The 27999-nt window shown below is 40.2% G+C and overlaps 2 protein-coding genes across 10 annotated transcripts in view; one reads left to right on the top strand and one right to left on the bottom strand.

Annotated features, from left to right (window-relative positions):
- Positions 1–279, bottom strand: part of PDHX (pyruvate dehydrogenase complex component X) — a 75752-nt gene extending 75473 nt beyond the window's left edge. For 2 of the 4 annotated variants that reach the window (XR_015141633.1, XR_015141634.1), the window contains exon 1: positions 8–275. The gene's annotated coding sequence lies outside the window, so the exon portion shown is untranslated. Of the gene's footprint in view, positions 1–7 lie in introns of all 4 variants that reach the window. The other 2 variants (XR_015141635.1, XM_086338629.1) reach the window with 2 other exon arrangements.
- Positions 134–25798, top strand: APIP (APAF1 interacting protein). 6 transcript variants are annotated; one of them, XM_086338635.1, is made up of 7 exons: positions 134–273; positions 12027–12127; positions 15849–17756; positions 20174–20291; positions 21956–22088; positions 24774–24941; positions 25495–25798. In XM_086338635.1, exons 4-7 carry the CDS (start codon positions 20183–20185, stop codon positions 25592–25594), a joined length of 510 nt encoding a protein of 169 aa, XP_086194761.1. In that variant the 5' UTR covers positions 134–273; positions 12027–12127; positions 15849–17756; positions 20174–20182; the 3' UTR covers positions 25595–25798. The 6 variants fall into 6 exon arrangements, with proteins under 6 accessions (XP_086194761.1, XP_086194759.1, XP_086194762.1 ...); XM_086338633.1 differs by having other exon boundaries at positions 21953–22088; XM_086338632.1 differs by having other exon boundaries at positions 140–273; positions 17708–17756.
- Positions 25799–27999: the final 2201 nt, after the last annotated feature.

Raw genomic sequence — 27999 nt, 5'->3', positions numbered from 1 at the left:
CTCCAACCTGGTTGGCCCCCGCCTCCCGGCCAAGGCGGCTGCGCGGTTGGGTCAGAGAGGCCCTCTCAGACCCGCCTTTCATCTTGTCCGCCCCGCCCCCAGGCTGCCCTCAGAGCCGCCTGAGTTTAGTTCGGGCCTCGTTGCGTTGGCCCAGGCGAAGCGCCAGGAGCAGAGCCGTGCGAAGGTGGCAAGGCGCGGGTACTGCTAGTCCCGGCCATGTCTGGCTCTCACGCTCAAGAGGGAGACTGTTGCTTACGGCAGTGCCGCGCGCAGGTAGGGGCGGGGCCGTCGGTGCCCTCTATTCCCAGGAGGCGAGGCGGCGGCGGAAGCGAGGCGCCGGCCGGGTGGGGCTTTGCGCCGGGCCGGACGCGACCACCGTGTGCCGCCGCCTGCTCCCCGCGTGTGGACTTGAGGCCCCGGCCTACGCGGCGAGCTTTGCTTTCAGCGCTGGGAGTTTTCGGCCGCGAGGGCTGGGCACCAAACGTTGAAAAGGGAAAAATAACTGAGGGGGAGCATTGGGCGTCTTTAATGTGTGTCTCAAACCCATTTAACATAAAGACAGACCTTCGGGGAAACTCGAAGCTCTGGAGTGGAATGGGAGCTAAGACTGTGCTCTGCAGCTGTTTTCCTGCGCCCTTCGTTTGCCGCTCAGCAGGCAGTGGGAAAACGTACGCAGAGCCATCTCTTCGGACTGTTGCCCGCACTTTTACTCTGCGCAGTTGCTCTTTGACTACCTCGGTTAGATTGATTATGGAATGATCTTAAAAAGGATTTTTCCTTAAGCAGAAGAGGAAAATCCACCCTTAGGCTGCGCATACCTTTTCATTCTGGAACACCCACGTACTCAGGGTGATGATTAAGGGCTAGGCCTTGGGTATGGAGGAAATCTAGAGGAATAAACAATTAAAACGTGAGAAGCCTTGCTTAGTTAAGAGGCAGGGAGGGAAAGCACCGCCCCCCCCCCTCGAAACTCGCTCCTTTATTTCTCCTGTTATTATCTCTTGGGGCTGAAGGTTCCAATTAAAAAGTAGTAACGTGGGTCACAGCCTAGCAGGTTTTATTGGTAAATTCTTGGCAACCACTATTCTTGTGTGAATAAGTAACTAACACAGATAAGTTTTCTTCTTCCCACGTACTACAGTTTGTTTATTCTTCATTTCACTGCCATTTAAAAAGTCGTCCACTGTCTGCTTCTACAAGGGTTAGGTCAGTACCTGCTGGAGTTAGACTTTCAACACACCCTGAAAGGAGTAGAGAGAGGAGATCAGGAATGAGATACTCTAGGAAAACCTGGCAGACCAGGCTGTCAGACAGTTGTTTTCAAGAGAGCATTTTATAAGTATTAATTTCTTGCATTTTTCTCCTATCTAGAAAAGCACTAAAATAATTGAGACATCTGTTCCTCCTGACTAGCGTCAACCTTCTGGTGATTAACATCAACCCTTGGCCAAAATGTGGGCTTGATTCCATGTAACTCCCCTTCACTAAAATAATCTATCAACTGACCTCCCTTCTCACCACTTTGGATCAGTTCCTCAGAACTGAAAGGCTGTCTCCCTGCCTATAGTCCTCATTTTACCCCCAATTAAACTTAACTTTATGCTAAGCTGGGAAGGATTGAGGGCAGGAGGAGAAGGGGACGACAGAGGATGAGATGGTTGGTGGATGGCATCACTGACTCAATGGACATGGGTTTGGGTAGACTCCGGCAGTTGATGATGGATAGGGAGGTCTGGCGTGCTGCGGTTCATGGGGTGGCAAACAGGACTGAGCGGCTGAACTGAACTGAAACTTAACTTTGAGGTTGTGCCTTTTTTTTTTTTTCAGCCAACATAGCTTTTTAAAAACTATCCCCTGGAGTATAAATTCCATTAATGCAGTGACTCTGTTTTGTTCAGGGCTGAATTCCCAGAAGTGCTACATGTGTGGTAGACAGGCAAGGAATGCTTAAAACTGGTATCACTATCCACTTAGCAACTCAGCCAACTGAAAACTCAGACCTCCTTGAAGCCTTTTTTTTCAGGTTTTCTTACCCAAAGCCTATCCGTTTTAACTTCTTTATCTTCCAAATCCATCTCCACCATCACACGTTAAAATTTCTTTTTGAAACTATTTCGCACAGCCTTCTGGTCTGGTCTGGTCTTTTGCTTCCTTGGTCATCCTTCAGCCTTTCTTCTGTACTACCCCTATAGAAATGTTCCAAAAACAAGATGTGATCCAATCATCTTCTACTTAAAATGACTCAGCAGCTATCAACCATCTGTAACATAAAGTCCAAACCCCAGTGCATGGCATGAAAGATCCTTACAGTCTTTATCCCTACCTGCCTCCATCCCACAGAACGTAATTCTGGTTGCAGGTGCTTAAGAGTTCTCTGACTGAAATGCTCTTTCTCCTCTTCACATACCTGCGTACACCGCCACATCCTTTATTAAAACTTAGTTCAGCATCCCTTCCTTGCTGGTCTTTCCCAACTCCTGCTTCCTCCCAGAAGTAGCTTCTACTCTGATAATGCCCTGGACCATCTTGTTTTATATGTTGTTTTGTGATTTTACAACTTTTACTAGAGTTTGAGCGCTCAAGGGTAAGGATTTCATCTTACTCATATTTATTTCTTCGGGGCCTTCAGTAAAGTTTTGTTAAGTAAATGAATGAGAGGGCTATTCAATAGGTACACAAAAAAGGTACAAAGGGCAATTGCCGTGACACAGAGTTTGAGGAAGGATCACTTCTGCCTGAGAAGATGAGAGAAGGAATCATAGGGGAAGTGGGTATGAAGGCTGATAAGAATTTGACAGCTAGAGTTGGGATAATTGGAGATCTAGCATGAGCAATAACAGTGCAAAGAGAAAATGATGTATTCTTGGCTGTCAAGATAATGTGTCTTAAGTCATCTATTGCTGCATAGCAAGTATCCCAAAACTTAGGCGTAACACACAATCATTGTCTCACACAGTTTCTGACAATTAAAGTTTCTCATGAGATGGCAGTCAAGCTGTCAACTAGAGCTGCAGGCATTCAAACCTTGACTGCAGCCGGGATGTGTTTCCAGGCTCACAAAGTTACTGGCAGGCCTCTGTTCCTCCCATTTTATTGGCCCAAGCGTCAGTTCTTCCCTGTATGGTCTTCTGCATAGGTAGTACCCTATAACATGGCAGCTGCTGATCCAAAGGAGAGCACAGAAGACAGAAGCTGTAGTCTTCAGTAACCTGATATCAGAAGTGACAGACTATCACTTCTCAGTCGGTCTTCACACAGACCAGCCTCATACAATTTGGGATGGAACTCTTCACCAGGAAGTGGAAACCAGAGAACTGGGATCATCGTTAAGGGCCACCCTGGAGGTTGATTACTACATAGGTGGACTAGAACTGAGAGATTTATGTAAAAAAAAAAGTGAAAACATTTGAAAGTTAAATTGGAGCAAGAAAGCAGAAGGACTTAACAGACCCAAGACATGGTATCTGATCATTAAATGATTTGAGGAAGGGAGTTTAAGTGATCAAAGTAGTGTATTATATTAGTACTAAAAATAGAGTGAAGGGTAAGCTGGAGGGAAATGGAGAAGTTGTAGGCAAATAGGCCAAATAAGAAAAAATAACCTTCATCCTGGCCAAATAGGAGTACGTGAGAGCTTTACACTCTAGTATTTTAAAGTAAGAAAAGCTAGGATGATGGGAAAGTGAATTCCACAAAATTAACTGCATTCAATTTAAAGGACTAGCTTTTATTCTGACATCCTTCCTACTCTTTTTATGTTAAACATGCACTTTCTTTTTTGAAGAATGTGATAATGATTAAATATAACTAACGTTGTAACTTGGCAATCTTATGTCAGTCCCTAAAATTTAAAGAACAACAGCAACGAAAGCTATTGGTCTTGAAATTCAGAAGTCTAGGAATCACTCATCCAGATTATTAATATAAGGAACTCGATACCCAGAAAGAGTCACTGACTTACATAGGGCACTCAGCTAGTGGATATCAGAGTTAAAGCCGGGCTCCTTGTGTTACCGTGTTCAAGCTCACTCTGTTCGCTGCACGATAGGCCATTGAATTGAGAGACAAGATGTTGAGGCAAGGAAGAGACTTTAATTCGGGAGGCGGCAGCCTGAGAAGATAGCATGCTAGCATCTCAAAATAACCATCTTATTGGGGTCTGGATGCCAGGTTCTTTTATAGTTTAGAGAGAAGCAAGGAAACTAAGGTCCTAAAGTCAAAAGGCAGAATGGAGAGGGAGATGCAGTGGGGAAGTAAAGTGAACGGGTCTTCAGTCTTGGAAAAATCTCCAAGGGAATGTCCAGCCTTCAGAAGGAGTGTGTTAATCTCTTCAATGAGACGCTTCAACAGTAAGCGAACTGATAACTTCTGGATGTTCAAGCTGGATTTAGAAAAGGCAGAGGAAAGCGAGATCAAATTGCCAACATCTGTTGGATGGTGAAAAAGGCAAGAGAGTTCCAGAAAAGCATCTACTTCTTTATTGACTATGTCATAGCATTTGATTGTGTGGATCACAACAAACTGCAGAAGATTCTTCAAGAGATGGGAATACCAGACAGCCTTACGTGCCTCCTGAGAAATCTGTATGCAAGTCAAGAAGCAACAGTTAGAACCAGACATGAAACAGTGGACTGGCTTCAAATTGGAAAAGGAGTAGGTCAAGGCTATATATTGTCACCTTGCTTATTTAACTTATATTTAGAGTACATCATGCAAAATGCCAGGCTGGATGAAGCACAAGCTGGAATCAAGATTGCCAGGAGAAATATCAATAACCTCAGATATGCATATGATACCACCCGTATGGCAGAAAGTGAAGAGGAACTGAAGAACCTCTTGATGAAAGTGAAAGTGAAAAAGTTGGCTTAAAACTCAGTATTCAGAAAACTAAGATCATGGCATCCAGTCCCATCACTTCATGGGAAATAGATGGGGAAACAGTGTCAGACTTTATTTTTTGGGGCTCCAAAATCACTGCAGATGGTGGCTGCAGCCATGAAATTAAAAGACGCTTGCTCCTTGAAAGAAAAGTCATGACCAACCTAGACAGCATATTAAAAAGCAGAGACATTACTTTGCTGACAAAGATCCATCTGGTCAGAGCTATGGTTTTTCCAGTAGTCATGTATGGATGTGAGAGTTGGACCATAAAGAAGGCTGACCACTGAAGAATTGATACTTTTGAACTGTGGTGTTGGAGAAGACTCTTGAGAGTCCCTTGGACTGCAAGGAGATCCCACCAGTTCATCCTGAAGGAAATCAGTCATGAATATTCATTGGAAGGACTGACGCTGAAGCTGAAACTCCAATACTTTGGCCACGATGTGAAGAACTGACTCATTCGAAAAGACCCTGATGCTGGGAAAGATTGAAGGCGGGAGAAGGGGATGATAGAGGATGAGATGGTTGGATGGCATCACCAACTCAATGGACATGAGTTTGAGTAAGCTCTAGGAGTTGGTGATGGACAGGGAGGCCTGGCATGCTGCAGTCCATGGGGTTGCAAAGAGTAGGACACAACTGAGCGACTGAACTGAACTGATAGAGATTCAGGTTATTGCTGTAGTGGATATTGTCCAGTTTCTCTTTATTATTTATTTGTAAATCCAGGATTCCTGTTTATTTTCAGGTGTATGTGTTTTGAATTCTCTTTGGTACACACAGTTGTACCATCTTTTTGATTCCCTCATTAGTTGATGGGCTAAAATGCCTTTGACAGGTGTTCATTTTATGATTGTAGGAGAGTCCCTCCCAGGAAAACCTCTGAGAAATACATGCCTCTGTTATGCTTAAATTGAAAGAAAAGGTGGAGGAGAGTAGAGCCATGGCTGGCTGTGAGCAGGTACCTCAGTGACATTCAAGGCTGAATCCTTAAAGTAACTGTCATGGTCCGAGCTCGGGTTGGAAAAGAATTTCCAGAAATGAGACAGCATGAGAGCTAAATAAAGTTTATTAGAGTGGGAGACACTCTTAGAACAGCGGGCCAGCTCAAGGGAGAACCAATGTTGAACAAGGTCCTTAGTCCACTTTTATACCCAGGGTAAAGGAGTGGGATAGGGGGCTTGCGGGTCATTTGCTGATTGGATGAGGCACTTATACTGGGTGGGGTGAAAAGTAAGGCAAATACCTTCTTCCTGTGGGGTCGGGGGTGGGGGGGGGAGGTGGACAGGTTATACTACTCAGGAGGACCTGAAATCCATTAATAGTTAAAACACCGGGGAGGGAAGGATGATAAGGATCTGGCTTTTCTGTTCCTGCATTCCAAGACCCTCCATGGTTTTATCTGCTCTTTAGTCCTTGGGTCACAACAATAACTAGATTGAAAAATTGGGGATATGAAATATTGATTCAAAAACTGTTTAGGCCTTAGTTTTTAATATGTATAAAACAACCCAGATGGATGGGGTGGGGAGGGAGGTGAGAGGGGAGTTTAGGACTGGGGGACACATGTATGCCCATGGCTGATTCATACAATATGACAAAAACCACCACAATATTGTAAAATAATTAGCCTCCAATTAAATAATTTAAAACATATATATATATATATATATATATATACACACACGAAATACTGTTAAATGTTGCCCCGTAACTGTATGGAACCTCTACTATAAGAAGTTGATTGCAATCTATCTTTAGATATATCTTTCAAAACCTTTATTCTAAGTAAAAAATCAGACTTAATAACAAACAAGATAACTATTGACATTCAGGGGAAAGCTAAATACTAACTAAATCTTTTCTTTCTTATCAATTCTTATTAAAATATGTATTCTGATTTTTACTTTTCTCACCATTTTGGGCAACTTAAATGACTGCATTTTTAGTAAATATACCTCTCTTGGTTCCTGCTGCTAAGTAATTATTTTTTTGAAATTGTAATTTTGTGGATTTGCATGAAACCTTACTAACAACAGCTGCTGTATCATTGTTAAACTCCTGTAGCAGGAAGCTGGCTAATGGTTCTAATACCTCAGTACTGGAAAGACAAACAAAAGGGAAATGGCGAGGGGGGGGGTGGGTGGGGGTGGGGGGGTAGCGGGTGAGGGTGGGGGAAGCGAGGCTTAAGAATAGTCTATTTCCTATAACTTTTGCAACTTGCTGTGCAAATTGATGGTTTTAAGGATCGAAAACTGCAGGAGTCTTCTCATTGGCTGCATTTTAATATGTAATGAAAATATCATTTATATTCCTAAAAAAGGAAATAGCAAATTATACAAGGCATCAGTAATTTTGGCTAGATTTAAAAAGGAAAAAATAAGAAAAACCAACATAGCTTTATTATTCATTTTAATTCAGAAATTTTTCATTGATTAAAGTGGAAAGGAAATGAACGTTGTGACACACATTGTGCTACCTGCTTTACGTCCATTATCAGTTCAGTTCGGTCGCTCAGTCGTGTCCGACACTTTGCGACCCCATGGACTGCAGCACTCCAGGCCTCCTCGTCCATCACCAACTCCCGGAGTTCACTCAAACTCATGTCCATAGACTCGGTGATGCCATCCAGCCATCTCATCCTCTGTCGTCCCCTTCTCCTCCTGCCCCCAACCCCTCCCAGCATCAGAGTCTTTTCCAATGAGTCAACTCTTCGCACGAGGTGGCCAAAGTATTAGTGTTTCAGCTACAACATCAGTCCTTCCAAAGAATACCCAGGACTGATCTCCTTTAGGATGGACTGGTTGGATCTCCTTGCAGTCCAAGGGACTCTCAAGAGTCTTCTCCAACACCACAGTTCAAAAGCATCAATTTTCAGTGCTCAGCTTTCTTCACAGTCCAACTCTCACATCCATACATGACTACTGGAAAAATCATAGCTTTGATAGCTTATGGTGAATGATGTCGCATTCGTGATCTCTGAAGAAGATTTAGCTATGAGACTAGGGACCAGGCTTGATCACTCAAGAGCTTTTGTGTAGCAGAGTTTTATTAAAGTAAGAAAAGGGTCTGAGAAAGCTTCTGACATAGACATCAGAAGGGGGATGGAGAGTGCCCCCCTCGCTAGTGTTAGTGAGAGAATTATATACTTTGATGAGTTGTTACAGTATATCAAAAGAATGTCTCAAGGTTGTAAAGATCTTACTAGACCCACTTCCATAATTTGCATTTTAAGGTAACAGGATTAGCCAGAAGGTTTTCAGGAAGGAGAAACTGTCCTCAAGCAGGATACACTGTGGTTATATAATCCCTAATACAGAGTTTAAACTGAGTTGTGTAATCATCAGTTCCGGGCTTAAAGAAAAAAAAATTTTTTTTTATGTGACTAAGACTAAGGAATGTAGAGAGGGAAAAAAAAAAACCCACAAAGTTTGTCCTTTCCTCCTCCTTGAGAATTCCAGACCCCTCTCTCTTCGGGGACCCCTGGATCTTATCAATCTGCCTAGGAATTGACTCTCTCAGTTTTGACCAGACGGACCTTTGTTGGCAAAGCAATGTCTCTGCTTTTTAATATGCTGTCTAGGTTGGTCATAACTTTTCTTCCAAGGACGAAGTGTCTGTTAATTTCATGGCTGCAGTCACCATCTGCGTGATTTTGGAGCCCAAGAAAATAAAGTCTCTCACTGTTGCCATTGTTTCCCCATCTGTTTGCCATGAAGTGATCGGACTGGATGCCATGATCTTTGTTTTTTGAATGTTGAGTTTTAAGCCAACTTTTTCACTCTCCTCTTTCACCTTCATCAAGAGGCTTTTAGTTCCTCTTCACTTTCTGCCATAAGGGTGGTGTCATCTGCATATCTGAGGTTATTGATATTTCTCCTGGCAATCTTGAATCCAGCTTGTGCTTACCCAGCCCAACATTTTGCACGATATAGTCTGCATATAAGTTAAATAAGCAGGATGACAGTATACAGCCTTGATGTACTCCTTTCCCTTTTTGGAACCAGTCTGTTCTTCCATGTCCAGTTCTAGCTGTTGTTTCTTGACCTGCATACAGATTTCTCAAGAGGAGGTCAGGTGGTCGGGTATTCCCACCTCTTTAAGAATTTTCCATAGTTTGTTGTGATCTACTCAGGACTTCCCTGGTGGCTCAGAGGTTAAAGCGTCTGCCTGGAATGCGGGAGACCCGGGTTCAATCCCTGGGTTGGGAAGATCCCCTGGAGAAGGAGATGGCAACCCACTCCAGTACTCTTGCCTGGAGAATCCCATGGAGGGAGGAGCCTGGTAGGCTACAGTCCATGGTGTCGCAAAGAGTCGGACACGACTGAGCGACTTCACTCACTCACTCACTCAGTCAAAGGCTTTGGCGTAGTCAATAAAGCAGAAGTAGATGTTTTTCTGAAACTCTCTTGCTTTTTCTGTGATCCAACGGATGTTGGCAATTTGATCTTGTGTTCCTCTGGCTTTTCTAAATCCAGCTTGAACATCTGGAAGTTCACAGGTCACATACTGTTGAAGCCTGGTTTGGAGAATTTTGAGCATTACTTTGCTAGTGTGTGAGATGAGTACAATTGTGTGGTAGTTTGAACATTCTTTGTCATTGTCTTTCTTTGGGATTGGATATATCCATTATGTCATTTTAATCCTCAGCATGTTTTCGTTTAATGGATGAGTAAACTGAGGCCTGGGCTTCCCTGGTGGCTCAGTGGTAAAGAATCCATCTGCCAGTGCAGGAGACACCAGTTCGATCTCTGGGTAGGGAAGATCCCTGGAGAAGGAAATGGCAACCTACTCCAGTATTCTTGCCTGGAGAATCCCATGGACAGAGGAGCCTGGGGGGCTACAATGCATGGGGTCACCAAAGAGCCAGACATGACTGAGCAACTAAACAACAACAAAACTGAGGCCCCAGGTAATGTAAGCAATTAACCCTGAAGCCTGTGCTGAGTCAGAACTTTAAAAAATTTCAGCTTTTCCATATCCTTAATTTTATATTCTTAAGTCTGTTCCATCAAATTATCACAAGCAATACTTATCTAAAATAAAATAGTATGTATAATATTAACAGTGAATATGGGAAAATACCATAATTTCAAATACCCATATAAGTAGCTAAAAATGTAGTCTGTTCTATAATAACCCCTCTTTGGACTCAAAGCTGTTTTTTCTCCTTTACCCAGTGCTGATTTTCTACAGGCAGATTTGCTAACTGTGCTTTGCTGCACAGTGCGTCTATTTCTTGTTCACTTTAATCTGGAGAGTATAGTGCCTTATGTAGGGATTTTCTATTGGATGCCCCGTTTGGAGCATACCTTAGGTTTTATCTTGTGCTTCTAGTGACTTGCACAGCTATCAAAATTGAAGCACTAGGTCACCAGAGTTTTTCACATGCCGTCAAGGAAGTTATAGGACCTCATTTCCCTCCCAGGTAGACTCACTCTTTTCTGTAATGGCCCCCGTGAAACCTTATTTTCCAGCCAGCTAAGCAATATATTTTGAAATGTTTTTTAAAATAACTCAGCTGTTTTAGTTGTTTTCAAGGTAAGGGTTATAAATCATTACTGCCAAAATGGAATTCATGGTATTTCTTTATTGTTGTTTTTGTTTTCATTCATTTTAGCTTTACCAAAAGGGGGAAATGCTTTATTTTCTTTTCTAAACAAATAATCACCAGACATATATAAAAGTGGAGCTTTTATTTCAGCTAGATTTATTGTACTGATAATTTCACCATCTATATAAATGTGGAATCATCATGTTGTACATCTGAAACATAATGTTATATGTCAATTATATCTCATATATTACTTATATAACATCTTAAACAGTAAGATGTTATCCCAACATATATCTTCATAGAATGGGGCCTGCTGCTGCTGCTGCTAAGTCACTTCAGTTGTGTCCGACTCTGTGCGACCCCATAGATGGCAGCCCACCAAGCTCCCCCATCCCTGGGATTCTCCAGGCAGGAACACTGGAGTGGGTTGCCATTTTCTTCTCCAGTGCATGAAAGTGAAAAGTGAAAGGGAAGTCGCTCAGTCGTGTCCGACCCTCAGCGACCCCATGGACTCCAGCCTTCCCGGCTCCTCCATCCATGGGATTTTCCAGGCAAAAGTACTGGAGTGGGGTGCCATTGCCTTCTCTGAGAATGGGGCCTAGAAAATATTAATTATGATTCCTTCTGAGTGCTTTTTATGTCATTTTCTTGACTTATATTCCATAATGAGTATACATTGATTTTGTAATAATAGAAAACAGTATAATTACTATGGAAAAAGGACTTTTTTTAGAAAAAAAAATTGAACCAACACAGAGAAGATGAAAAAATAACTATCATAGTATATATCATGTACTTCATGCCTTAATGAGGTGTTTTGAAAAAGTTGTTTTGTTTAAAGAAATCTTCTGGGTAGACTGAAGTGTGTCTCTTTCAGCACTAGATTCTATTTTATTTCAACCATTTCAGTAAGACACTTTGCAATATAATCTGGCATTTCCCCACCTCATTGTTATAACTTGTTCCATAGTATTGGACTGTGTGGCCCTTAACTGAATGATTCTAGGTTGCCAAACAATATGGCAGATCCACTTTCCAAACATTAAAAACAAAGTATATTTTGTAATAATTTTCTCTCTCACAGTATCCTCTCTATGGTAGATTTTCTTAAACTTCCTTAAATTGGTTTTTTACTAGAGATATCTATTATATATTATCAGAGGAGGCAATGGCACCCCACTCCAGTACTCTTGCCTGGAAAATCCCATGGATGGAGGAGCCTGGTAGGCTGCAGTCCATGGGGTCACTAAGAGTCAGACACGACTGAGTGACTTCACTTTGACTTTTCACTTTCATGCATTGGAGAAGGCAATGGCAACCCACTCCAGTGTTCTTGCCTGGAGAATCCCAGGGACGGGGGAGCCTGGTGGGCTGCCGTCTATGGGGTCACACAGAGTCGGACACGACTGAAGTGACTTTAGCAGTAGCAGCAGCAGTATATATTATAGTAAGTATATATTATATAGTATGTATTATAGTAAGTATGTAAGTATATATTATATATATTTTAGTAAGATATCAAGTCACTTCCTATAATAGTTACTGGATAAAATAATGTCTATTTAGAAATCATTATCTTCTTTTTAAGGACAAGGAACATCCAAGATACCTGATCCCAGAGCTGTGCAAGCAGTTCTACCATCTGGGCTGGGTCACTGGGACTGGAGGAGGAATTAGCTTGAAGCATGGGTAAGTTTCTGGCTGATTCTCCGTATAAGTAGACCACCAAGAGCGTAACATGTATTATGTCAAAGAACAGCTGATGATCGGTTTCTTATGGTTCTCAAGGTAGTTAGTTTCTAAATAGAGAAATAGGTATTTGCATAACCCAATGGAGTAAGTGTGCTCTAGATGTTGCATATATAATAAATACCTGTGGACTTAAGAACCACAATTTGAAATCCAAATAATTTGGTCCCAGTCTTTGGAGTACCAAAGTTAACTAACATGCTGCTGGATATATTTGTGTCTGGAACTGTAAAGGATCCCCTCTGGGTAGACAGGATTTGTTTCAAAGGTTCAGATACATATTTCAGAGTCACTTAGATACAGATTGTTAACCATCCAAAAATCCTAAAAATTACATTTTGAGTAAAAAAAGGCAATATGCGTTTCTAACTACATGTATCGTTATTAATGAACTTAATACCTGCGGGTCCATGTTGCTCACAGGACAAAACAAGAGATATTTGACTTGAAGTAGAAGGAATAAATAGTATTTAATTGTTCATGAGATTTATTCAGTGTCATTCCTTTAAGAGGATGAAAAAATAAGTAACCTACTTACAATGAAAATAAAGGTTGTAGAATCTCATTCCCTTAAGTGTTTCTGGAACAGGATTAATATTTTTCCTCCTGAAATGTTTTAGGAATATTAATTGTCTGGAGGCTGAATATTAAATTGAGTAACTTGATTTATTTCTTTATCCTAATTCACTTTCTTTAACAAAATTGGACTACTGCAATATTTATGTGATATTGAATATATAGAGTAACACCTCCAAGGAGGCTGCATTGTTTAAAAAAGAATAGAATGTAAAATGTAATCAGTAAACTTTTTTTTTTTTTTTTGGCCTCGCAACATGCAGTTATCTTAGTTCCCCAACTAGGAATTGAACTCTTGCGCCTTGCTTTGGAATCATGGCTTCTTAATCACTGAACCACCAGGGGAGTTTCTATAATCAGAACATTTTAGACTAAAGGGACTTTGTGGCATACCACAAGATGATGCCATTGAAACTTAATCTGCTTCAAATTACCAAGAAACTCATGAAATATAATTAAACTGTGGGAAACGTCAGGAGAGGCCTTATTCAACAGCTGTCAGAGTTCATATGTAGGGAGGCTCTTGGTCTGCAAAGGTCCTGTTCCTCGTAGTACATGGTACCTCCGTTACGTGGGTCCTCTTACCATCAACCCAGTGCTACTGTGTCAATCAGTATTTCACAGGTTTTCAGAGTATTTTGCCAAAACTTTCAAGTTGACCTGTTCACAACAAAGTCCTATAACACTTGTTGTTATTATAGTTGTTTCATTTTTTCATTTAGGAGTTGAGTCCTAGTAATTTTGTTTTTGAGCTGTATTATTTATAATAAATCATGTTCTAAACCTTGCCTTTAGTAACCTGCTTTTTAATTGCATTGTCAGAAATACTAGTTTGTACGTATACGAATAAGGGCTTCCCAGGTGGCACAGTGGTGAAGAATCCACTTGCCAGTGCATGAGACTCAGGTTCGATCCCTGGGTCGAGAAGATCCCCTGGAGTAGGAAATGGCAACCCACTCCAGTATTTCTTGCCTGAAGATTCCATAGACAGAAGAGCCTGGCAGATTGCAGTCCACAAATTCCATGGACAGAGGAGCCTGGCAGCCTGCAGTCCATGGGGCCACAAAGAGCTGGACACGACTGAGCGCACGCGCACACACACACACACACACACACAGGCAGTGCAGTGGTAAAAAAAATCCGCCTGCCAATTCAGGAGACACAGTAGATATGGGTTAGATCCCTGGGTCAGGAAGATCCCCGCTAATAGGAAATGGCAACCCACTCCAGTATTCTTTCCTGGAAAATTTCATGGACAGAGGAGCTTGGTGGGCTACAGTCCATGGGGTCACAAAGAGTCGGACACAACACACACACACACACACACACGTACATATGTAAGAAACAGAGCTTTCTACCAAGCTGAATTAAAATAACTTTTTCCAATTGGCTCTTTAAAAAAAAATAGCAAAATTAAAAACAGAATGTAAGCAAGGAGCCATTGCAGATCTCAAGAAGAAATTTTTTTTTTAAATAAAGATATAAAAGACTGTAATTAAAATGTAGAACCATTCACTAAAATTGTGTGTGGTTATGCTAAAGCCCTGAGGGGCGCATTTTAAAATTAATTGACTTTGTAGCATTACAGTCAATTTGTAGGGAAGTTGCCTTGTATTTGTAAAATGCCTGTTATTAGATTCTTAATTGGTGAGGAGCGCCGCCTGGAGGTCACAGGTGAAAACAGCCACGATTGTATGTCACTGCATTTGGGATCTTACTAAATTTGTGCTTCATAGAGTAAAATGGGTAATTTGTAGTAAAATGTTGAATTTTCTCCCTAATATTTAAATGACTTTGTAGACCCATATCAATAATTTCATCAATGATATTAACATTCTCATGTTAATGAAAGTTTTTTCTGATGCTTCAGAGCAGATATATTTGGAATGAAGCACAAACCCAATAGATTATGTTTCCATAGTAAGTGTGGCAGTAAGCCCTTTGGAGAAAATGAAACTATTTACATTTCCAGGGTTTGGCTGCTATCAGTCCAGTTTATATGCTCCTGATGTGTGGTGCCAAACAAGAAAAGACAGCTTAGGACACAGATGAGTGTTAAATCAAAGGAAGAAATGGAGGATCAAGAAAATAACCATAGTCAAGGCTATTCCAGGATACTTAGTAGCCATTGTGTTTAGGTTGGGCTCCTACCTTTCACATTTAACATTTCCTATTTTCACAGCATAATGTTTTTATGTGTCAGAAACACTAATCCTGTTGTATGCTACTAAAATTAAAATTAATAAACCCATATTGTAGACAAGATAATTGAAGCATAGTAAGATTTAAAGGATTTTTTTAAGTAAATAAGAGTGGAAGCAGTACATGTACATGTATTATGAACTCCTGCGGTTTGTCCCTCTGCTCACCAGAGTGAAAGAGCAGGGAGTGTGGAGAAAACAAATTCCCAAACGTAATACCTTGAAACTCAGCATGCTTTCTTTTGTGGCTTACAGTCCCAAGAAATGCTTTACTTTTAGTCTTTAGCATTTGTCCTTCCCAAAATAAAAGCTCTATCATCTCTGTATTTTTATCCGGATATCTCCTTCCTTGTAGGTGTAAATATATTTTTTTCTAAAATCTATTTAGCTAATTGTTTAATCAAAATTGACCAAAATCTAAACTGATTTCTATTTTACAAAAGTAGTAATAAAACCCGATTTAGCATACTAGGGAATTCCCTGGTGGTCCAGTGGTTAGGATTCCATGCTTTCTCTACTGAGGGCTTATTTACAGCAGACTGTTGTGAACTTTATCTGGGTCTTTTTCCGGGGCTGCATAAATATCTTCCCGCGTGAGAAGACCTACAAGTCCACTTCCCAGCAGGGGTGATTGGATTACGTACCACACATGATTCCAGAGTCTCTTTCATGTTCTTCATGTTACATGAGGACAAAAGATTTGGATCTCTGGTATTTATAAGGGGTCCTTTTTGACAGTATGATCCCTATGCATTGCCACTGGTTCCGGAGGAATGCCACTCTATGATTTTCTTAGGCAACAAAGTTCTAAAGTAGTAACTACATTGTGAAAATGAGTGCTTGAACAAAGCTTCCTGTACTTTGTATTTCACTCTCTTTATCAGGCATTTGGGCTTCCCTGGTGACTCAGATAGTGAAGAGTTAGCCTGCAGTGCTGAAGACCTGGGTTTGATCCCTGGGTCGAGAAGATTCCCCTGGAGAAGGGAATGGCTACCCACTCCAGTATTCTTGTCTGGAGAATTACATGGACAGAGGAGCCTGGTGGACTACAGTTTCGTGGGATCACAAAGAGTCGGACACGACTGATCGACTAACACTTTCACTTTCATACCCGGCATTTATTTTCTAGACTTTAATTTATGAGTATACCTTAAAGGAACTTCCTTACATTTTGTCAGTTCTAAGTCTATAGGTTTATTTGTAACCCCAGCTTTGGCAGCTTGATGCAGTATAGCTAGTCATCCTCATTTTCTGTGGGAAACAGTTGATATTTTTTTAACTCTTTATTTTATTTTGGAGTATAGCCAATTGACAATGTTGTAATAGTTTCAGGTGGGCAGCAGATAGACTCATCCATACATGTACATGTATCCATTCTCCTTCAAACACCCCTCCCATCCAGGCTGCCACATAGTGTTGAGCAGAATTCCATGTGCTATACAGTAGGTTCTTGTTGGTTATCCATTTCAAATACAGTAGTGTGTACATGTCCAAACTCCCTAAATATCCTTTCCCCCATCCTTACCCCCAGCAACCATAAGTTCGTTCTCTAAGTCTGTGAGTCTCTTTTGTGTGTTCATGCTCAGTTGCTTCAGTCCTGTCCGATCCTTTGCAACCCTGTGGGCTGTAGCCCACCAGGCTCCTCTATCCATGGGATTCTGTAGGTAAGAATACTGGAGTGGGTTGCCATGCCCTCCTCCAGGGGATCTTCCCTACCCAGGGGTTGAACCCATGTCTCATATATCTCTTACATTGGCAGGCGGGGTCTTTACCACTAGCATCCCCTAGGAAGCCCTGGGAGTCTCCTTCAGAAACAGTTAATATTGATTTAGTGTCCCTAGTCCATGCCTCAGTGGCAGAAGCTGGAGCATGCAGCTGCTGGTATTTCCTTCATTTGCATTATGTGGCAGCTCTTTAACACCCTCTGGCAGCAACTGAAAGTGATACATGAGCCAGAGGATCTTTGTTGAGGGTGGAGAGAATTTAGAGATTTTGAAATTAATTTCCAAATCAAATTTGAAAGCACCTTGTGGTAATGCTGTAGCATCCTCCCTTAGCACAAGTGCTGTATAACAGAGATCTCCAGATGTAACCATGCCTTTTACATTTTTAACTTTCTGCAATTGTTTTAGCTTTGTTACCATGTAGTTTCACAAGATAGAAGTGTTTTTCAACTAGGAAGCATACTGTTCCACCCAAAAAAGTAGCCCAGGGTTAAAGCTGTAATTTAACCAGCCATCCAGCAGAGGTCTCTGAACTTCATGTTTTGTAATAAGAGCATTTCAAACAACAAAATGAAACCCGATTCCTTGTAAGACTTTGAGTAGCATATTTTCCTGATTAGATTTTAGAATTACTGGGTTTCATGTCTAGCAAGATCAGCTCTGCTTATTGATGCTTAAAGATGCTAAAGACTTGTGTTTTCAGATGTATTTATCCTAACTAGATGAAAGCCTGGTTACCATTAATTTTGCACCATAAAAAGAAATAAAGAACTTTATATGAAAATGTAGAAGACAGAAGCAACTATCAACATTTTATTGTGTCACCAGCGTTATAAAGACATTAAAGTAGCTTGCTGTTCTTTCTATACAGCCTATTCTATTAATTGAATAAAGCTGCTATTTGTATGGCTTGATTTATAAAGACGAGTAATGATTGGACTGCAAGGATACACTTCTTTTTTGCAAAAGCAGGACAATAGAGTTAAATAAATACCAATTTCTATATTTTGTATCACCAGCAATGAAATCTACATTGCTCCTTCAGGAGTGCAAAAGGAACGGATTCAGGTATGATAAAGGGATCCTTCTTAAACCTAAATGTCTCATCTTCTCTACCTGATTATTGTTTTGTGAAATGGAATTAATGTTAAAAAAAATGTTAGTTTTGAAGGGAAATTATATTGTGATAATTTAAATAACTAATCAGCAAACATTTGTTAAGTAACTACTAAATTTTTTTAAGGTGGTAATGGTCCTGCATGTCACCAGGAGTTCTAAATCTTCTCTCAGCCTCTACAGGGCAAAAGTGAATAGTGCAGTCTTAAATCATAATAAAAGATGATTGTAACTGCAGCATTGTAACACCATCTTTATCTGCTACTGCTGCTGCTAAGTCGCTTCAGTCGTGTCCGACTCTGTGCGACCCCATGGACTGCAGCCTACCAGGCTTCTCCGTCCATGGGATTCTCCAGGCAAGAACACTGGAGTGGGTTGCCATTTCCTTCTCCAATGCATGAAAGTGGAAAGTGAAAGTGAAGTCGCTCAGTCATGTCTGACTCTTAGCAACCCCATGGACTGCAGCCTACCAAGCTCCTCCATCCATGGGATTTTCCGGGCAACAGTACTGGAGTGGGGTGCCATTGCCTTCTCCCCATTTTTATCAGGCTAATAGGTTAATCAGATTGGACCAAATGGACCAAATCAACTCATATTTAATAATGGCAAAGCTCTTCCAAAGTTATAAAACTTTGTTTCAAAATTTTGAGAGGACCCCTTCTGTATTAATGCTAGAATAATACCCAGAATAGAGTTAAAACAAGTACATAATACTTAATTCTCTCGAAGACATAATGCTTCATTAATAAAGAATTTATATGGTAGTTTATAATAAACCCTGGCAAATGAGAGTTACAAGTCAGAGATATGCATGTTACTAGGAAAAACCTAATTCTTTAGAACTTAAAAAATAACATGCCTCATCGAGATTAGCATTTCTGAGTACCAGGTAAGATTCTCAAGGAATAAGAAAATTTTATTCTCTATTTTTCCTCTTATATTATGAAATATTGAAAAAAAATTATGATACCCATCCTAAAATAGTGATCATATAGTCTCTCTGAAATATAGTTGTGAAATTACATGGCAAAACTGAGAAATTAAATCAATGAAATGATAATCTCATACTTGCATATTAAATTTTCCATAACAATTTTTTTCTTCAAATTCTAAAGATGGATTTTTTTTTAACTCTTTTGAGATTATTTTGGTTAGTAGAAAACATTTTTATTTCTCAAAATGGCTACATATTTTTGAGTGAGACTATAATTATATAAATATTTAAATCCAAAATTTTGAAAGAGATGAGAATACCAGACCATCTGACCTGCCTCTTGAGAAACCTGTATGCAGGTCAGGAAGCAACAGTTAGAACTGGACATGGAACAACAGACTGGTTCCAAATAGGAAAAGGAGTACGTCAAGGCTGTATATTGTCACCCTGCTTATTTAACTTAGATGCAGAGTACATCATGAGAAACTCTGGGCTGGAAGAAGCACAAGCTGGAATCAAGATTGCCGGGAGAAATATCAATAACCTCAGATATGCAGATGACCACCCTTATGGCAGAAAATGAAGAGGAACCAAAAAGCCTCTTGATGAAAGTGAAAGAGGAGAGTGAAAAAGTTGGCTTAAAACTCAACATTCAGAAAATGAAGATCATGGCATCTGGTCCCATCACTTCATGGCAAATAAATGGGGAAACACTGGAAACAATGTCAGACTTTATTTTTTGGGGCTCCAAAATCACTGCAGATGGTGATTACAGCCATGAAATTAAAAGACGCTTACTCCTTGGAAGGAAAGTTATGACCAACATAGATAGCATATTCAAAAGCAGAGACATTACTTTGCCAACAAAGGTCTGTCTAGTCAAGGCTATGATTTTTCCAGTGGTCACATATGGATGTGAGAATTGGACTGTGAAGAAAGCTGAGCACCGAAGAATTGATGCTTTTGAACTGTGGTATTGGAGAAGACTCTTGAGAGTCCCTTGGACTGCAAGGAGATCCAACCAGTCCATTCTAAAGGAGATCAGTCCTGGGTGTTCATTGGAAGGACTGATGCTAAAGCTGAAACTCCAGTACTTTGGCCACCTCATGCAAAGAGTTGACTCATTGGAAAAGACCCTGATGCTGGGAGGGATTGGGGGCAGGAGGAGAAGGGGATGACAGAGGATGAGATGGCTGGATGGCGTCACCGACTCAGTGGACATGAGTTTGAGTGAACTCCGGGAGTTGGTGATGGACAGGGAGGCCTGGCGTGCTGCAATTCATGGGGTCGAAAAGAGTCGGACACGACTGAGCGACTGAAGTGAGCTGAACACATATATTCACACTATGTATATACACTATAGACAAACAAGAAAGAAGACATTTCTCATTGATATTTTATGAACCTTTGCTTTTCTTTTTCCTTCTCTAAATAGCCTGAAGACATGTTTGTTTGTGACATCAATGAAAAGGACATAAGTGGACCTCCGCCATCTAAGAATCTTAAAAAAAGCCAGTGCACTCCTCTTTTTATGAATGCTTACACAATGAGAGGTTGGTAGAAAATGTACTCAACATAACGAATATTTGCAGAGTAGGCTCCCCTAAATGGGCTCTCCTGTTTGGCACAGTAATAAAGAATCCTCCTGCTTATGCAGGAGATACAAGTTCAATCTGTGGGTCGGGAAGATCCCCTGGAGAGGGAAATGGCAACCCACTCCAGTATTCTTCCCTGGAAAATCCCATGGACTATAGTCTTGGCAGGCTATACTCCATGGGACTGTAAAGGAGTCAGACATGACTTAGCAACTAAACAATAGAACTCCCCCCTAAATAATGGCAATTATTGTTGTAATTCAAATTTCTTAAATACCTGCTATGTGCAATTCTAAACGTGTTAACTGATTCAGTCCTCACATCAGCCCTGTGGAAGGTCCATTAGTATTTCATTTTATACATGAGAGGACAGAGGCTGTGGGAGGATTTTCCCAAAATAAACAGCTAGTGAGTACTGGGGCCAGAATTCCAATCTAGATGAGTATGACTCCACTAGATTGTCAAATTAACCAACTATTATATATACAATCCAGTTCCTACTCTTAGTTTAGAGTTATACCTCTGCGAACTTGTAGTAGAAATTAAACTACAAAGGAGGGAAAATCATGGTCTTTTCTTCACTTCAGTGGGAGTGGTCCTCTCTTTTTTGAAAAATTTACTGTATAACAAAAGTATGACTAATTTTATTAGTAATTCCCAGAAATTGTGGTAGAAAACTAACCTAGAAAGGTTGAACCTAAAGGACAATGTAAAAATAAGAAAGTATAACTGAAGTACTGACTTACCATTGCAATGAAGTCATAAAGACCATGCTTTAGTATAGCCCCTGAATGAAATCAGTATACAGGGAATAATCGTGCTATGTTCTGTTCCCAGACATTACCGGCTACTATTGACAGGATGAAACTTCAGCAGCAGATTCTGCCAGCCTGAAGAATCTTTCTTAGCGAAAACGCTAAATAAACTTCCATTTGCAAAAATAGCCATTACCGAGTTTTATAGTGTACAAATTCTTTTTTAGGTAAACCCATTGCATCTATATCTTAAAATCCCAATCATCCCTCATGTCACCAAGATGTGGCCTACACTATAAAGCCTATCTTGGTCAAGGGTCAGGCTGACCTGGGTTCAAATCCCAAGTTTTCAACTACTGTCTAAAGTTGGACAGTGTAGTTAAATAACCATGGATAAGTTATTTAACAATCTCTGAGCCTTGACCATTAAATGGGAGAGATGGTTGTTGTGATAATACAAAGAGAAAACATCTTTAAAGGAGATGTAGGAATCCCTAATTGAGTGGTCATAGCATTATGATAATGATCTCCATTATTATAATAGCTGTACTTCAGACCATCTGAAAAATGTTTTTGAACGTGTATAAAGTATTGCGCGCATTGTCCGCTTGCTGGATAAAGTTTACTGTTTCTTTTCACTTTCTGACTCTTCTCTTTCCTACCTCCCTTCCTCCTCTCCTACCCACTGCCAACTTATTATTCCATGCCAAAAAAAACAAGTCCATAACCGTATATAAATATGTGTGTGTATGTGTGTATGTGTGTGTGTGTGTGTGTATATATATATATATAAACTCCTTAAAAAGGGTAATTTGCTTTTCACTGAACATGTGACTATATTCTTCCCCCCCACCCCCACCCCAGAAGCAGGTGCTGTGATCCATACCCATTCTAAAGCTGCTGTCATGGCCACCCTTGTCTTCCCAGGAAAGGAGTTTAAAATTACACATCAAGAGATGATCAAAGGAATAAAGAAATGTACCTCAGGAGGGTATTACAGGTATTTCCACCGCCACCCCCCCCCCGCCACTTTTTTTTGTGCTTAAATAATTTGAACAGTATTTCTCCTTCTTGTGATAAACGGGATCCTGATATTTTTATGTATTTAATGCGACGTTATGTATCTGTGTTAGTTAATACTCCACTTAATATTATAGTTCCAGATCTATTCTCAGTGATACAAATCGTATGCCTCCCTTCCTTCTCCCCATTCCCAACTCAGCCTTGGTAAATTATTGCCAACATGAGTAATGAAATGTTTGTTGGAGTAAAAAGAAAAGGACTGGACTGAGATTTCTGTAGAGATGGAAAGACTGTGTTCCTCTGCTGAAACAACCCGAGAATAAGCGCTCCTCACCTTCACTTTGTCTTCAGGAAGTTTCAGCTCTGACTAAAGTTTATGCTTCGTTTGGATTTCATGTAGTATTTCTAAAAAATTTTCATTAAAAAATTTATAATTATTTTAATTTAGATCTCTATATGCTTATAATTTTCAGTGTGGAAAGGGGCATAGATAATATAGAACAGAGGCCCTTTAGACAAAATCAGCTAAGTCTACCAGCCCACAAAAATGTGGCCATTATTCATCAATCTACAATGTAGTGACACGAAGAAACGTGTTCCTGGGACTCAGGGACAGGCTCAGCATTTCATCTAAATGTTTGGGCATTCTTGTTCCTGAACTTTCACCCTTCTTAATTTCCTAAAGGGGCTGAATCCACTTTGGCTTGTTGAGAGGAAAAGGGTGTCGGTTTCACTGAAGTGTTCTTAGGGCAGTGTGTTACTGTTAACTGCACGTAACAGTGCGTGTTTAAACTAGTGTGCTGAGAAGCTCAGTTGACTTGAGTTTAGTTAATATTTATTGTGTGCCTACAGCATTCCTCAGCAGTGGGAAACACCTACTTACAGAAGTTAAATATTTAAATTTTGAAAGCGTACATACTAAAGCATAGCCACATACTACCTTTTCCACGTCTGGGTCTTGAAGGAGAGGCATTTGTGTGTTACCAATTTCATTGGCATTTGATTGCTTCAGTGAAGAAATAAAAATAGGTCAGAAGAACATGTGAAACGGTGGGTATAGGAGCAGAGCCCAGCAGAGAGTCTTTGGAATTTGTGGAAAAAAGAATGACGCGAATGCAAAGATGCCATTTGTTATGCATCATAGTGTATGTACTTTTTATATATTATGTTGAATGTTTCGGAACTTAAAGAGTACAAAGTTTTTTGAGATGTTTTTGCAATTCTGTTTGAGCCTGGCTGGGAAATCAGTAACAGGGTCATTTTCACAGCTCCTGGGCAGTGGTACTTAATCACGTTTTGGGTAGAATCCTAAGTATCCGGTCAAAAGAAGGGGCAAAAAAAGCTGGATGAAGTAGGGAAAAGGATGGAGTTTTTACATTTTGCACTCTACTTTTTAAAAATTTTAAGTGCATCTTAAAAATAATGGTAACTTTCAAATGCCTAATTCTTATTGGGGAGGTAACCGTGTTAAACGTAACTGTCCTCCCTTTTGAAGGCGAATGCCTATGGAAGGGTGAAAAGAACGCTGTTTAGTTGGAGGACTACCCCAGGCTCTGCTTCTGTAAAAGGAGTAGATCGGACTGGATTAGCTTTCAGGTCTTCTTTACTGTGGAATTATTTTGCACCTGGAGCTATTTCTGACTGTTTGGTGTATGGTAGAGGAAAATATAAGTTTGTGGTTTTTATGGCCAATACTAGGAAGGACTTGGGACTAGCAATTTTTCCCTCCATGTTTAAGGATATTTTATAATTACCTCTGTTTTACTTAAGTGAAATAATGGGCAACCTCATTCTGTTAATGATAATGATTGGCCAAGTTCTTTATCACATGACCGCTATTTATTCTATACCTTCCCTAAAGTAGTAATTTCTGATAGTTTATTGATAGAACTTATTTTAGTTAAATGTAGCCATTACAGAGGGGGTGAAAAAGCAGATGATACATTAACAAGGCAAGAGAAGTTCATGTTACAAGGAAAATATGTCTTGAGTTTTGATTGGTTGTATATGACCTCAGAAATAGTTGTAACTTTACCAGTGACAGATTATTTGCTTGAGTATTATTACAGAAACAAAAAATGAAAAATGCATATTTTGATTTCATCACATGTACTTACTAAAAATAAGGTAAAAACAAGTTCTAACATCATAGATTTGAGAACGTTCTAAAAATGTTATCATACCCTTAATGGTTCACTCAGAAGGTTTTTGCTATCCCAGGACCATAAACCACACATGTATTTATTGGCCTATCCAAGACACTTTCGGGTCCTGCAGAGATAGAATAAAATGATTTCATACTGTTGGGAAATTCCTGCTTTAAGTAGTTCAATTGTTAATCCTTCCTATGTTCAAAACACTATGATTCTCTATGCTTCATGGAAATACTGGTATGATCTTGATAATTTCTTTGTTAGCTTTTGGTGTCCTGTACAAATTTCTGCCACTTCTACTTAGGATTAGAACAATGCCTGCCAGATTCCCAAGGCGTCTTTTGATATAGTTGTTCATGCAGGATACACAGACTGACATGCAACATCTTGTTCATAATTTGGAGTGGCTTCTCGGATATAAAGAGAATGTCTAGTTTATTATTTGAAAAAGTGATCAGTTTTATATATGAATTCTTTTGTTTTAAAAAGGAGCATGTTTTGTCTTACAGATACGATGATATGTTAGTAGTGCCTATTATTGAGAACACACCTGAGGAGAAAGACCTCAAAGAGCGCATGGCTCGGGCAATGAATGATTACCCAGACTCCTGTGCAGTGCTAGTCAGACGGCATGGAGTCTACGTCTGGGGAGAGACGTGGGAGAAGGCTAAAACCATGTAAGTGTAAACCAAGGAATGTCAAGGCCAGTCACCACACTTTCAAAGAAGGATGACTTTTTTTGGTGTGTCACTGGTCAAATTGGTTTAATCTGAATTTAAACCAATTTCATAGTTCATTATTTCTAGATATTTTATTTGTATTATATATTCTTTTGTTAAGAAATAATTTTCAGGTCAGCTGTTGTTTGGCAAGTTACTGTGCTCTTTGATATAAAGGAGCAACAGCTCTTGTTCTCTCAGTTGAGGGCTAGGATGATTTGCTACATTTATTTACAAAAATGGCACATAATAAAAAATTTAAATTTAGGTAAGTAGTCTACTTTAAACTCTTTTATTTCCTGAGAAGTATATAGTATGTGGCATGATATGGTATGATTCCTTTTTTAAATAATGTTAGAGACAAAATAAGAAACCCTTTGCATAGAATTGAGGGGGAAGAAAATTACTCGGAACAGGGTTCACTCGATGCAGAGGGAAAATGTAATTGTTAGAAGTGGAGAACTCTGACCAAACACTTCTAATGCTTTTTGCTTTTTATTTTTTTAAACAGGTGTGAGTGTTATGACTATTTGTTTGATGTTGCCGTATCAATGAAGCAAGTAGGGCTGGACCCAGCACAGCTTCCCGCTGGAGAAAATGGGATTGTATAAGTCAGTGGAAGTTTACTATATAGAGAGATAAAGCTTATCTTAATTATTACATAAATGACATGACCTTTTTTAAATGAATTGAAAATGTCTATGAAACTATTGATTTGTCACTAAACAAGGCAGATCTTCTGACACTGGGTGATATTTGCTTACATTCTTATAATTTTAAATGACAATACAATGGAATAAAAATTTTATAATGAATGTGTTTTGGGTTTTTTGGCTGCGTTGTCCTGCATGTGGGGTTCACCAATCAGGGATCGAATCCATGCCCCCTAGAGTGAAAGCGAGAAATCTGAACCACACAAGAAGTCCCATGAATGTGTTTTATGTTTATTTCTAAACCCCTTAATGGCAAAATATTTCCCTTTGAATTAATCTTTTTTTGTATATACTTCCAGAGAATTCCTATTACTCTTCAAAATTGTTGGTGATAATAGAACCCATTGGAAAATTTCCACTAAGTTACAGAATGAGCATTTTCTTATTTTAATATTGGTAACATAAATTTACATGAAAAGTTAAGACCAGATGTGCCACTCAATGCTAATGTCAAATCAATTTTATAGATTTCCTCTTTGTGCTGTACAGATGTCCCTATATTGTGACGTAGAGCAGTCATGTTTTAGTGGGATCAGCTGTAAAGTTCAAATCAAGTGATATTCACTCAAACTCTCCTGATGAAGTAAACCGTGACCAGCCCAGTGATGTAATCAGAAAATGCTTTTTTTAATGTAGCCAAAAGCAGCAGCATCTTGATCATAAGGTTTTATTTGGTTAATACTATTGTTTAATTGGGAGAGAAAATAATGCACCATCTCCAAAACCATCATCTCATCCACTAGCCCCCTCAGTTGATGATCTTCAAGCCATTCGAATTCATTTACCCCAGTTCTTTCTCTCCAGCAAGTCTTTAGCCTCATCTAGACTTCCAGCCCCTTGATCCTACCATTTATCATTGTCCATGACTCCGTTCATATCCTTGCTTCCTTCCTTATGAAGCATGGATGATGGCATTTGCACCACACTATTGGAAACATCCTAACCCGTGTATCTTGTCCCCTCCATCATACCTGTCAAAACCCTCAGTCTTTGAGAGCCACTTTCTTGGCACCTGTACCCAAGCAGCAAGGCCTGATGGGAAGAAGTGCACAAGTATGTTGACTGATCTCACTTCAGATTTTTGACCACACCTCTCAGGTGGTCACTTGTTGCTGCCAAACAAACCTTTAATTCCCTGGTGGTAGCTGAGTTGTATTCAACTGTTTTGCGACCCCATAGACGGTAGCCTGTCAGACTCCTCTTTCCATGGGATTTCCCAGGCATGACTACTGGAGCCGGTTGCCATTTCCTACTCCAGGGATTGAACCCTCGTCTCCTTTGTCTCCTGCATTGCAGGCAGATACTTTTACTGCTAAACCACCTGGGATGCCCTGTAATTCCCTAGTAAGTTCACTTTCTCTCTCTGGTGACTATTTCTCACAGTGTTACTTATCTGACATCAAATACCCAACCTTCCCACATTACCTCTCAGATGATAACCTCCTCAGACTTTTAGAGATAAATAGATTCAAAGAACTAACTAATCTCCCCATTTCACATTTCTGCCAGCCTTCCTGCCTCCAGCCTTCTTTGTCACTTTCCTTCTACAGAATTCTAAAGTCAGTTCTTCCACTTACGCCTTGGATCCCAGCACCTGCTGACCTCAAGGGCTTTGCCACCGCAAAGATCCCCACATTTTACTCCATTTCTTTCTTGCATTGTCAATTTTTACCCTCTTTCATTGGTATAAAAGTGCGCTGTGATACCTTTCATCTCAAACAAACTTTGCCTTCAATCATTTGGCTAACTCCAGCACCTTTACTGGTAGCTCAGCTGGTAAAGAATCCGCCTGCAGTGCATGAGACTCCAGTTCAATTCCTGGGTCGGGAAGATCCCCTGGAGAATGGATAGGCTACCTACTGCAGTATTCTTGCCTGGAGAATCCTTAAGGACAAAGGAGCCTGGTGGGCTGCAGTGCATGGGGTCGCAAAGAGTTGGGACATGACTGAGCAACTAAGCACATGCACGGCACCTTTCCAACAGAGCTTTTTGAGAGCGTTATCCAGTTTGCTGTCAACTTCTGTTTTCTCACTTGCTCCTTGACCCACTTACTCCAATCCAGTTGCACCACAGCCACTGAAACAGCTTTATTTAGTAAGAGTAAGAAATCCCCCCAATACTCATCCTTTCGAAAGCTTCGTTTGCTTGTTTTGCTCTAAGTGAAACCTGTCTCTCCCCTGGGGACACAGTTTCCCCTGACGCTCTCAGTGACTGTTTTCACTTCCGCTCTTACCCCAGCGTTGCAGGGAGTGAATTCCTTGAATGCTCAATGCCCTTCCCCTCCTCCTGTTCCACTGTACTCT

The sequence above is a fragment of the Bos grunniens genome, chromosome 15 (genome assembly GCF_055505025.1).
Source record: "Bos grunniens cultivar Pamir isolate PY7600 chromosome 15, Bosgru_T2T1.0, whole genome shotgun sequence".
In the NCBI taxonomy this organism is placed as follows: Eukaryota; Metazoa; Chordata; class Mammalia; order Artiodactyla; family Bovidae; genus Bos; species Bos grunniens.
This window is presented reverse-complemented; position numbering and strand designations above follow the sequence as displayed.

Bases quoted from the DNA above. Each gene is read 5' to 3' on its own strand.
- APIP (XM_086338631.1), top strand. From the start codon at position 217: ATGTCTGGCTCTCACGCTCAAGAGGGAGACTGTTGCTTACGGCAGTGC. The intron at 274-12,026 runs GTAGGGGCGGGG...CTTCTTTTTAAG, and splicing joins TACGGCAGTGCCGCGCGCAG to GACAAGGAACATCCAAGATA. The intron at 24,942-25,494 runs GTAAGTGTAAAC...TTTTTTAAACAG, and splicing joins TGGGAGAAGGCTAAAACCAT to GTGTGAGTGTTATGACTATT.